Source organism: Tyto alba, unplaced genomic scaffold (assembly GCF_018691265.1).
Source record: "Tyto alba isolate M040663 unplaced genomic scaffold, T.alba_DEE_v4.0 Super-Scaffold_13, whole genome shotgun sequence".
Lineage (NCBI taxonomy): Eukaryota > Metazoa > Chordata > Aves > Strigiformes > Tytonidae > Tyto > Tyto alba.
In genome coordinates this window covers 45,347,749-45,360,753 of record NW_024881275.1, presented here as the reverse complement: position 1 = coordinate 45,360,753, position 13,005 = coordinate 45,347,749, and the positions used below count along the sequence as shown (strand labels likewise).

General features: G+C 40.4%; 1 protein-coding gene across 2 annotated transcripts in view; it reads right to left on the bottom strand.

The window, feature by feature from the left end:
• Positions 1-13,005, bottom strand: part of NRG1 (neuregulin 1) — a 419,616-nt gene that overhangs the window by 295,631 nt on the left and 110,980 nt on the right. Inside the window, exon 1 of one of the 2 annotated variants that reach the window (XM_032997900.2) lies at positions 10,486-10,555. The exons of the other annotated variant lie outside the window; for it this stretch is intronic. Coding sequence (XP_032853791.1) covers position 10,486 — 1 coding nt within the window. The 5' untranslated portion in view covers positions 10,487-10,555. Of the gene's footprint in view, positions 1-10,485; positions 10,556-13,005 lie in introns of those variants that run through there. 2 annotated transcript variants of the gene reach the window in all.

Genomic DNA, 13,005 nt, shown 5'->3' with positions numbered 1-13,005 from the left:
GAAACATTTCCATAGGGAGGGAGTTGCCTCATGCTGGTCACAGGGTGACAGAATATGGTGCACTCATTTTAAATTGAGTACTTGACACTCTGTAAAGCTGTATGCTGGCTTATCTATGGCAGCTTGTTCCTGAAGCCATAGCCTGGATTGTAATTCACCTCCTACATCCCTTCTCTCAGAAAGTAGTGAGTCTGCCCTGTCAATAAAGACTCAGTTGCACAGCCAAACCTAGCCTTGACACTTAAGGCAGAGGATCTTTTATCACAGTTGAAATCCATGTAGGAAATAAATGGTCCCTGGATGCCCCAAATCCAGTCTTGATCTAAAGACCACATGTATAAGAGAAATCCAGCAGGAGGTTGATCTTCTGGATAATTATCTTACTTATGTTTAGAAGGGACAGACATTATATTTTGAAGAGTCTGGTGGGAGGATAGAAGCACTTTTGGCAGCCATGATAAAAGAAATCTACTTGCACACCTGAGAAAAGCCATCTTGCAGAAGCCCCCATCAGTAGGGATTGTTTGGCAACAGACACAAGTAATGGGAAGAAAAGTACAGTCATCCTGCTGGGAAAGTAGTCCTACAAAACCCCACCAGGCATGGGGCTTGAGTGTCTTCTATGGGTTCAGGTGTTCCAGTAATGCCCATGGTGAACTGAAGTGCTCTTGCTATTTCACTGGTATTGTGAGTAGCAGTATAAACAATGTTTTTCTGTTGTGCTGCATTTCATAGCTAGACTGACCACTTGTAAAAGCCTTTTCCCTAACTCAAGCCTTCCTAACACCTCTCTGGTTTGGACTTTAATGTCTTATAAGGGTTAAGCTGAAATGTCAGCCTTTCCCTGAACAGATATGCTAATAGTCTCTTCTGCTATGAATCCACTGATTCACCTGAAAACTACCCCTGCAAAAGGAGGGTTTTGATTACTTTTTTAGTCAGTTCTTGCAGTTGCAGGAATGGGAGAGATGACACAAGAGAGGAGTCAGGGAAGCATATCTGGGAGTTGGGGCAAGCACTGACCTCCCAGATCTTAGATGCCTTTAGATGAATGTGAAGGTAAGAGGGACAAAGATGCAGAGGTATTGAGCTAAGGTTTAATTTCAAGGCACTGGACAGGCATAATGGGATAACACCAGATGTTGGAGAGAACAGCTTTCACATTATCTGAACACATGGCCTGTCCACACACAAGCAGTGCTTGTGAAAGGCCCAGTCTACTTCAGCAACACATTGAGACTTCTATTTGAAGGGCTTTTCCACTCTTTTCCCTCTTTTTTCTAGATCACCTGGAGACCTACAGATGTGGTTAGTAGAGGAGGCCACGAACAGAGACAGAAGGTACCAATAAGCCATGCCTGCAAACATCAGGATGTAACTGGGGCTGGCCGTGCAGCACAGCCATCCCAGAGAGGACTAGAAGATGGGAAGGCTGATCAGGCATGCAGAGATCATAACTGACTTAATTTGGGATCAGTGCAGCCTAAACCTTGTTCCTCATTCTAATGACTGTGCCAACAGCCCTGTGTTATCACTGACCTTGGAAAACAGTGTCAAAAAGCTCTTTGTAAACACTTTAGCAATAGAGAGAAAAGCCCAAATGCTATAACTCATTTAAAATCACAGGAAAAAAAAATAATTCTGCATACAGGAATTATGAAAGTAGCCAAAGTCATTACAGCATCTTCATAACAGATTGTGAATGGCATTTTTTTGTTTGTTTCTCCCTTCCAAATTTATGTTGGCCCTACTAGACATAATTTTGTCACTTACATCTATTTTTGCCCTTGTAGGCCCTATGGACTTGGTCCTGATTTACAACAGCAAGAGGAAATCAGGACCTTGGCTACATTTATGGGATGGCACAGGAAGATGGCTGCAGCTGGTGGCATGCACACAATTACATTCCCACTTCTGTAGGCTTAGTCAGCACAATGTTACCCCAGGATAATGATGAATACGTGTGGGCTGGTGTAGAGATTGCCAAACAAGAGGAAGTAAAAGTCTGTCCTTTTACAAAAAAACTTTCTCCTTGTTATAAGTGGAGCATGTTAAGAGTAACATAGGAAAGGATCTTTAATGACACTCTATTCTGACCAGCCTGTTTGCCTTTGAAGCGGTTTCATCCTTCAAAATCTCATCTACACCAGTAACAAAAATCCCTGTGCAGTTCACACTATCTGCCCTATTGGCACAGCTGGGCTTTACATAAGCAAGGACCTACTCCTACAGGCAGCCCATAACACGGCTGTGCAGGAAAAAAGGTAGCCAGGGAAAAGAAATGGAGGGAGAGCTGTTTCCCTCCCTGAACTACAATCCTTGCCTCTGTAAAAAGTTGCACATGTCCCATTTTATTTCATCAAATACAGCCTGCTACTTATAGCTTGCTTTCTTTTCTGTTGAGTTCAAATTGCTTACTGGACCCTGACTATTTGCTATTTGGACAATTTCTGTATGCCCTTAGCATGTGTGTCACAATTTTTGTGAGGTTTTGTGCTCTTTCCAGTTCAGGATACAGGTGTGATAACTGAAGATGTGTTCCACCTTTCAGCTGAGTAAATTTGTGGAAAGAAATTACTGTATTTAAGCAGGAAATCTGCTGCTGACTTGCAAGCAGTTAGCTGGTCATCTCAGCCACATCTTTCTCCTGGCTCTTCTCAAACACACTTTCTCCTCTGTTCTTTGCCTGATCCTTTGGAAACTGTCACATCCAAGTTATGTTTAAGTGGACTGCACCTGCCTAGTGCAAGAGCAGAAAGAGAGTATCAGCCAGAACAGAAAAGTCTTGTAAACTATGGTTTCTTCTGACCTTTCAAAGTTCTTCCTCATATAATTGTAAACTTCATGTGAAAACACTACAGGGCAGGCAAAAATCTTCCTTTTTTGAATTCTTCCTCTACAAGACTGTTAAGAGTTGTGGCAGATACTTTGGTCTGAAGTGACATAATTATAATGCTTAATTATTTCAGAGCTGAAGTATACTTAGATAAATTCTGTTCAGCTTATACAAATAAGAAAAAAGGAAGGGTAGAAGCTAATTTTATAATTCAGGATAATGATGTGGTGAAAGCATTGCATTTTAAAAAAGGTCACCATAGAGTGATTTGTCCATTCTCAACAAGAAATGTAGTTTCTGACTACTTTTGTTGGCTATACTGAGAAAATTTTTAAATTCCAGCTTTTACACTCACAGGACAAACACTGCTGTAGAGATTTCACCAGATTCTTACTGATGATGTTGGGATCTCATAAGATGTGCACATCACTCAGAGGACATGACACAGGTTCTTGTAAATTAATTGCATAAAGAATGTATAACCAGTTAAACTTCTGCAGTTTGACAAGTATTTCATTTGAACACAATGACTGTGGAATGAGAATTGCTATTACAGGTTGAGCTGTAATACTGACCCAAACTAATGAAACATTCAAATAAGAAGAATTTGAAATGTACTTCTTTACCCACTATATTGCAATAATTCCTTTGTATCTTCTAGACAAAGGAGAGTTAGAGTGCTGAGGAATTCAGACGTTAAAATACTGCATACTAGCTTTTCCATGCAGACTGCTGGGATGAACACTTCAGGGGCTACATTCCTCCTGCACACTGAGTCCAGAGAACTGAGTACTTGTAACAGCAGTTCAAGGTAACATTGAAGACAATAGAAAGGGAGACACTAGAGCTGGCCAGATGTATAAAAGGGCTTATGCAGAAACACAGGCAGCAAAATGTGGCCCAAACTTTTGGTGCTTTTTCATGAGGCATCCTTCTCCCTTTTGAGTCCCTCTGCACTTGATGGGTATTAGGTGTTTACACAGTTGCTCAGTGTAACATGCCTCTTGGTTTGTAAGACATGCTTCTTATTCCCTTAAGTGACTACCAACTTTGTCTCTCATCCTCAATTTTGCTATTCACAATGAAGATGTCTGTGGACAGGGACTGTCTGGATTGTTGTGTGAAAGGTACATGTGAAATGACCTGCATCATGACTCCTGGGTCTTGTTCCTTCTCATATAAACCCCTTCGCACTGCTTCCCCTGTGAGTCATGGAAGGATAGAGAGCAACATTTTCTCCTGTTCTGTTCTCTGATGTCCACTGATTTCTTTGCTGAAGAGAAAGTCTGTTGCATAATGTGGTGCAGCAGACCTGGACATGGATGCTTTATTTGCAGCTCTGAGGATCCTTCAAGCAAACCTACCTGTTGGTTCCCACAGCTTTCTTTTTCAAAGCTCAGAAACTGGAACACTGCTGTTATATGACAGTTCCAACTCTACATCTCGATCACTGACTTCATGCTAGGCTGCAAGTTAAATGTACTCACCTGTTTCCTCAGCAATGTTATTTATGGCAATATTCAGGCTCCAAGCACACCTAGATCAACATTATTCTTCTGCAAATGGCATTAAAAAGTCAGGTTTCCTGACTCACTGTGAATCAATATGATCAGAATACATTACTCATCAGCAGCTGGACACCTGAAAGGCTTTACTCAGCCAAAATAAGGATGGATCAGTTCAAAAAAGAAAGATAGATCAAGTGCTGCCTGGATATGACCCAAGGTCTTCTAAATCTTATGTCTCATAGTGATCAGTCCCAGGTATTTCTCAGGTAGTTTTCTGCCTACTGCACATTGCCTGTCTGCTAGATTATCTCATCCTGATAGAGACTAGCATAATACCCAAAGTACAGCATCTAATATCCTTTCCAGAATTTTCATCAGAATTATTACCTGTCTTTTGTAATTCATGTAAGTTGCTAATGCTTCTTTGAATTTAACTAAACTCTTGGCTCCAAAATCTTACCATGGTAGTGGATTCCACAGTCTAATTACATGTTGTGAAACTGTCATCTTTAATTTCTACCACTGTCTCTGAATTCTTATATTTTGAGTCAGAAGTGTCAGTTCTTCCATGTTCACATGATTCCATTTTATATTTTCTATCATCTGCTGTTTGTCCTATTCACAAAAGAAACAGTCAGATGCAATAGTATTAACCTAAAAAATGTAATAATTTTATTTCTGCACAAAGCAGGAAAAGCCAAAGGTGCTTTAACTTAATGTAAACAAGAGGTGCTTCTGTAAATCTCTGCAGTTTATGCCTTTTTTCTACAACTCAGCCAATTCCTAAGCATTCACACTGAATGATTAACTATCTGCTAAGGACCAGTTTCTCCCCTACTGAACACCTGAGTGAAATCACTGGATAATGCTCACATACTGGCTGAGGGCCTGGTTTATAGCATTTTATCTCCCTGAGCTTTTTGGAAAATTCAAATGAAGGCAAATTCTCCTTCTGTCTTCACTGCTTTTCATACCCTACTCTTGAATTTAACCCTTTATTTTAGTTTGGCTTAATTCTGAATGAGAGTGCCCATACCAGGATCAAATTCTGTGTAATAAATGCACTTCAAAAATTAATACAGATCTTATTTCCTGAGTGTGCCTGTGTAAAGAGGTTCCAGAATATCTGAGAAATATATCTGTGAAATACAAGATGCAATATAAACAAGAACAAAAGTCCTCCACAACAAGAAAAAACAATTATTGGATGTTTTCATCTTTTCAATCCATCACCTGGAAGTAGTCATTAAAAAAAATATCCTACATCCCTGAATATTTCACAGCTTTAACACCTTGAAGTATTTAAAGATCAAGTTCTGCTCTTTCTTAACCCCATGAGCACCCCTCCCCTGTCCCCCCCCTCTTGAGCAATAGATATAAACTTCTTGCTGGGACTTACCCTTCAACAGTACTGACACTGTTGAGATTCTCCTGACATGCCAACTTCCCACAGAGTGCTAGCATGTGCTTTTGTCTGGTCTCTGCCATCACCTCTGCCTGTCCCCTTCACCTGAAAAACCAGACTTTGCTGTGTTGTTTTAATGTTATAGATAAGAAATCCGAGGGCCATAATCCAGCACTGGCATGCATCATCACCTGAGAAAGAGATCAGTGACATTATGCCCCTGTCCTGTCACAAATTCACTCCAAAGGTGTTCAGATTCATAAAACCCTATGTGCATTAGGAGCCTGTAACGGCAAATGAGTGGTGTCCTGCCATGCCTCTGTCCTTAAAAGTTGCTCCACATGATGAGAGCCATCAATCCTCTCTCTCAGTAGCTACTGTTTTCCTGCTGATTTCAGATCTTGGCACCAAAATTCGTGACATTTCTGTAGCAGCTTCCATTAATTGGAACAAAAACAATCATTTGAAATTGGCAGCTGCGATGGAATGAAATGTTTCCATGGAAGGCACTGCACAATTATTTCTTGCCAATGCTAAAATTGTGGGCAGGATGCTCCCATGGAAGATTTTCCATCCAATTTTTATTGTGACAGACATGATTAGGATATGAACAAAATCAAGTCATCACAGTGTGTAAGTAAGAGCACAGAAACGATAAGGGTTAAACTCCTGTAATAACAAAGTGAGCTGGAAGAGTGCTGTTAGCTTCCTAGATTTTCCCTGTGAATTCTGCCAACAGAACTAGTGGTCATTAGCAGACTGCAGAAACAATTTGGCATGTCTCAGGGAGTCAGCTAGTTTGCTTTTTAATGAATGGCCATTAAAATAGCTAGAAATGTCATGCATAGCATAACATAAATTCAATCATAATCATTAACCTTGCTGATAAGATACTTATCCCCAAGCCCACTGAAATGAATAGCAGCCACCCAAGCAGCCTCAGTGGACTCTGAATAGGAATTTTAAGAAGCAAAATACAACAGCCAAGAAGCCCAGAATGCATCATGATAGATTGAAATTTCCTTGCTTCTGTTTCACATATGAACAGCGACTAGTGTGTCAGAAAATCAGTCTGTTTTTCACATCTATGTTGGTTCGTATAAGAGAGTATCTGCTATTACCTCTTCTTACAAACCCTGCCTCAGGTAATACTTAGGAACTCAGTATGCACAGCAGGAATTTATAATGAGTCCTCAGTTTAGATTCCCATCACTACAAAAAAGAAAGGTTAAAAAAAACATTCAGAAGAAAAAATCGGGTGTCCATCAAAACCAAACAGGAGCTCAGGGTTTGCAAACGCACAATAAAAGAGCAATGGATGTGATATCACAAGTCATTACAGTAATGCAACAATACTTTCTTCCCACTGACAGAGCCCAGGACTTTATCACAGTGTCACATCAGAGTCACTGGCATTTAGCTCTTGGAGAATATTTACTTCCTTTCTAAACACAGGTGCAAATTTAGCTGGATTGACAGCCCCAGGACCTGACCCATTCAATTTAGCTGCACAACGGGAACAATGCTGTCAGAGTGAGATGCCGCTAGCTCTGATCCCCAGGACATCTGTGAAAGGACAATTTTGTCCTTCTGCCCTTGAAAGAGTTCAGTCAGTCTCTGTCTTATGGGGAGAAAGATTTCTTTCCCTGTTTAAGATTGCTAGCTCACCTTCCAGCCCTTGTTTCCTAATATCCCAGCTAATCTGTGTATATAGCAGACTTCAATTTAATTTGATGCAAAAAATTCCATCACGTTCTTCTCCTGTCCGCTGCAGACTACCAGAAGACAACATTCACCTGATGGTTTTGCAGGACACAGCTTATTTCAAAAGAGGAAGGATATTTTCTGCAGGTTAAGTGCTAGACCAAGTATCAGGCTATTGATTGACAGGAATTTGCCACTGATTTTACAATAGGTAATAGAATTAAAAGATGATGATGTTTGGAAGGTCCCTCTGGAGGACACTGAGTCCAACCCCTGGTCAAAGAGTGGCTTCCAGATTCAAACAGCTTGCTCCAAGCCTTGATCAGTGAAGTTTTGAGTGTCTCCCAGAATGAGGACTGTACACTCTTTCTCAGCCACACTTCTGTCCACCTAGACAGACTATCTCTTCCTGTTTATATGAGGTTTTGTCATTCAAGGAAGACCATCCTTAATAGTAAGGTCCTAACAACATTTTGAGATGTTGTTGGGAATTTCCAGGGATTGCATGGCTACAGTAATTTCAACACGAAAATGTGCAGGTTCAGTTTCTGACCAGGAGAGTGGGAGAGGCTACATACAAATGAATGGAAAGAAAAAACAAAACAAAACAAACAAAAAAATGCATTGGCCAAGCACTGTGAATAGCCTTGCCCAGTTGCTCTCCTGCTTGGTATTACTATGCTGCTGCTTTCCTTGTCTGAATTTTCCCCTGAAAACTCATATATTGTAGCCTCAAACTATTCTTCCTAGAGAAGAAGTGCATCAGACATTAACAAAATAAATCATGGTTTAAAGCAGAGCTTGAGATCTAATCACAATCCATCTTGAAGTTTGTTTAAGTGCTCTAACAACTTGAGGAAGAAAAGAAAAAAAGGCAAAAATAGAGTGCTGCTCTACACAAGTACAGGCTATTGACATCTAGGTGAGCTAAAAGGAAGATACGATAGTGTATTGTATTTGACAAAGACTTAAGTCCCCCAAAAGTGCTTTGCATCTCAACCTCTTGCAAACCATGGGGCTGTACATGTCAGAGGCAGTTGCTTTATTCTCTTGCTGGTTTTGTTTTCATCTAGGACCTGGTAAAATATAATCCCTGTGCTGTAGTTCACTCATTGACTACTAAGGGGTTCCTATGATGAGCCAAGCATTAGCCTGAATCACCCAGGTGCTCATCCTCTTACCTTTGGAAGATTGTAAAATTTTTTAAGATCACTACTACCTGGCACAAATACAGGCCCAGGTCCCTCAACTGCATGCTTCAATTTCACAATGAGTCATCCTGTTGATCTCAAGACCCATGTCCACACATCTACTGACATACAGAACTGTTCACAGGATTGATACAGCTGCCTATACATCTAGTTTGATGCACTGCTCAGGATATCAACACTTCCAAGCAGTATTTTACAAAAGTGACCATCAGACTGCATGAACTGTGGGACTTAAACAAACTAGCAGAAAAATAAAAGGAGGAACAAATACGGTATGACTCAAGCATTTGAGGTGAAGAAGTATGGTAAGAAGAATTAACTGATTGTTCGCTTAAGAGTCTCAGATCAATGAGACATTAGTCTATGCTATAAATTTCCCATTGTTCACTGTGCAGCATAAAATCATATTACAGTGTGATTTATGATAACATTATTACAGTTAAATTTACAGTTTATGATAAAGATTTTAACAAATATATTCAAATATATTAATAAAAAGCTCTATCTTCATATATATACCAAACATATAGTGTTTAGGAGACACGTGGAAAATGTTAGAACTATGCGGAGGACAAAGCAGCTAGAAAAAAAAGGGTTAATCCCATCACTGTGCAGTAGTTTGCAACTGCTTTATACTACATATGCATTAATTAGATGCTACAAATTATATAGATCTGGTGCTCAGTCTTGAACCAGTGACAGGCAGAGTCTACTCGCTCAAATCCCTCCCTGCCAGAGGGTGTCATTTGTCCTACTGTCTTTGAAGTGGAGGGGTGAATGGAGGCTTTTTCCAGATCTCGGGCCAGACAATTTAGCTAAAAACTAGCAAAATGTGACATTTCCAACCCTCAGAGTGCTGTTCCAGAGACCCAGAACTACTTTCTCTAGATCTTTTCACTGCCATCTCTTTTCACTTCTGGTGTCCTCTCCATGTACCATCACATCTTCTCATCCCCTCCAGCTCATTCACTTGCCCACTTCTCCTTTAACCCACTATCTCCTTCCACAGCTACCTTCTCTATGATGCTGGGCCAAAGCTTGTTGGTCCTAAGACAATCACCAAGAAGATAATACAGCACAGGAGTAGCTTTTAGGAACAATGAGGAGCAGGTGTCTTTTTTCATTTGCTTTGTGTAGTGAATTTTTCTTTCCATTCCTACACCCCATAAAGAGTCTCCCTTCAACACACATTTCAGGAGAAGGGGCCACAGAGGACTGGGATCACAAGTGTTGGATAATGTTGTGTGTGTGCACCAAGAGAGAGAAAGAGCATATTATACCATGTCAGGTCTCATCTTCCTCCTCCAGGTGGTTCAGGGAGCACCAGAGAATCTAAGTGATGGCAGCTAAATTACCTCAAAACTGAAAACAAGGTATCTTCACCTGTTATAAAACAGATCAGTGCTCCTACACAAATCTGAGGCTGGCACCTCCTGTTTCCAGCTGGAAAAGTAACAATACAATGAAAAGCCTTGTCTGTGCATGGCTTCCAGCCTCTCCTTCTCTAGTCAGCTAAAGTCTCTTAAGTTTCTTGGTGACATGTTTTCTCTGAACAGCATCCGTTTCTGAAAGCCTATTCTGCTGGTAAAATGCCCTAGCACTGGCCCTTGCACATCAGGATCCCCGTAACTTGCAGGAGAAGCTATCTTAACGTTTTTAGTGAGGCACTAAAAACTTGCAGGCTGCTCCAACCAGAGATAGATATGGGTGACAGACCTACCCTTGCCTTCTTCTGGAAGCCCTCTGCAGAGTTCTTGCACCTTCCACATGCACTTAAAACAATACCATTTCAAGGAGTCTCCCAATTGCAAATTAACTCACTGTTGGAACTGCTGCTGACATCTGTCTGTGTTGGCGCCAGGCTGTACTGAATTGACCCTTCAGACGTGTCCCTTCCTGATAGTAAATAGGAGAATAGGAGGGAGGAAGGGAAGGGGAAAAGGAAGGGAAGAAAGGGGAACATTTAGATAAACTTGCTGAACAGATCTGCAGACCACTATTTTTTAACAAAATTTCTTAATGTAAATTCCTTCCCCTTACGGACACACACACGTTCACATGCACACAAACACATCTCCCAGCAGAAAACTAAAGAAGCTTGTTGCCTCAAGTCCTGCCAATGAGTCCTGTTTGCTTTGTCTGAGTGTCATCCCACTGGAAATGTCTTATCCTGGGGTCATTAAAGAGGGTGGAGGGCATGCAAGCTGCAGAACTGGTGATGACATTGCAACAGGAATATGCAGGACTTCACTGGCAGATAAGATCCTTCCAGATCAGGCTGTCAAGCTTGAGTTAATCTTTCAGCAATTCTTTAAGGACAGATGCATATGATGGGACCTGAATGTTAAATATGAGCATGTCAGCCCTGCTGTGCTGTTCATTAACAGACATTGGATGCAGCAGAAAAAAATAATTTGGTAGCATTTCTCATTATGAATAACTTTTTTTCTCAGAAAAGTGTAATCCCAATCCTTTTTGGCATTAGAGGTATGTTTGACTCAGGTCAGCAAAAGCTGTTATTAACCAGACATGCATCTCCTTAGCAGGCTGCACTTGTGGATTTGCTATGGAGGGAACAGTCCCTGCCACAGGAGGTGCAGAGATACAGGCATCAGACTGCTCTGGTGTTCTTTGTTCCAGACATGGTGCTACAGACATGAAGCACCAGAGGTGATCTGGTAGCCTCTCATCCAGAAAGCACTTGAGTCCACATATTTTAACATTCAAGATCATACTTACTACATTTCAAAGTTAGTTCCCTTTTTGGTCTTACTGCCCTCTCATTTGCACAAGGTCTGGATGTCGAAGCTAGCTCATGCTATACTGTGAGCAACCCATGGAATCTGAAAGGTTCATGGAGCTTTCAATAAAAAGTTTCTGTGCTGCTGCTACAGAGCAAACAATGAACCCATGAGCACCACAGGTACATGGCTATGTAAACAGCAGGAGATTTTACCAGTGAGGAGGAAAGGAGGTTGGAATCTGTCCTTCAGAACAAAGTCTTGGCCTGACTACTACAGCAACAGTATGTGAGTCTAAATACCATTCTATAAATAAGCACTGTCTTTATCGAGCTCTTATTTATCTTTATATGATCTCCCCTCTTGTCTTCTTCTCACAGAATTTGACTGCACCATACATAATACTTAATAATGAAGATGGATGATAAAACCGCATTCACATTAGTTATAGGATTTTTCAGAGAGGACATGCAGAATTAATTCTTCATTTGAGAAAATACTGGAATGCACACATGAACATTACACCATCTGGAAATGCTCATTATACTAACTGAAGAGCAGCTAATGCTAAGTTATTGCTGATAGATGCTTTCACCGATTCATACAAATGCAGAATAGTACCACTGAAGTAATTTGTGTCTTGTAAGTGCAAAGACTGAGGAAGAATTTCAATTTTATAGTCTCTACCTTGCAACAGAAACAGCTAAAGGAAGATATACAACCATCCCTCCAAACCCTGACAGAGTACAAAGTTTTAAGATACTACTCTTGAGTTACTTTGATGGAAGACTCCAGTCTCTTAGGGGCTTTTGTATGTTTATTTGTACTTACATCTGCTTGCAACAACTTTTCACTAAAAATCAGCAACAGCCCAAACACTTTCAGACTCTTCAGAATTGTCTAAGAGAGTCAGTAAAAAAGGTAATTTGGTTATGAGCTCTTGTTCTCTTCCTGTTTCATGTGTAACAGGAGCACACAGATTCTTTTGCTGAGAGGTAAGCGAAGTGAGTGATGCATTGTCCTATTGTTTTTTTTTTTAAAGATCACATTATATTCAGAACTACTCTTTATTCACTGCTATTTTCCTTGCTTTCCAACACAACCTTCTCAAATCTAAAAAGCATCATGCTACCTACCTAGGCTTTCTCTTGCTTCCTGTTTATCAAAGAAACCACTTCTAAGGCATTCTTGTTGTTTATAAAGATTCTACCAGAACTTGTTCTCCTCTGTTCCAAGTCTTTTTGATCTTCAGCCTCTATTCATTCTATTCCTTACTTTTGTTTGCACAATAGCTTTGTTAACTATAATTGCATATTGGTTTAGTACTCATCCATCACAGGTTTTTTTCCCTCTCATTTGCCTGCCTTGCCTTTGCTTCCATACTAAGGTATTCTAACTGTCCAACATTTTTCAGTAAGTCATTACTGCTTTTATTATGTCTCAAAACATTTCTTTACATGTCAAAACTGAAACTTTTCAAATGCACGGCTTGTAGAAGCCTCTCTGCCCAAATGCTGTGTTAACACATTTTGCCACCCTATCTTTTTGTGGGTCTCTTGCATCTTCAAAGCAAGAAATAAGAAACCAGAAGTGTTCTTTT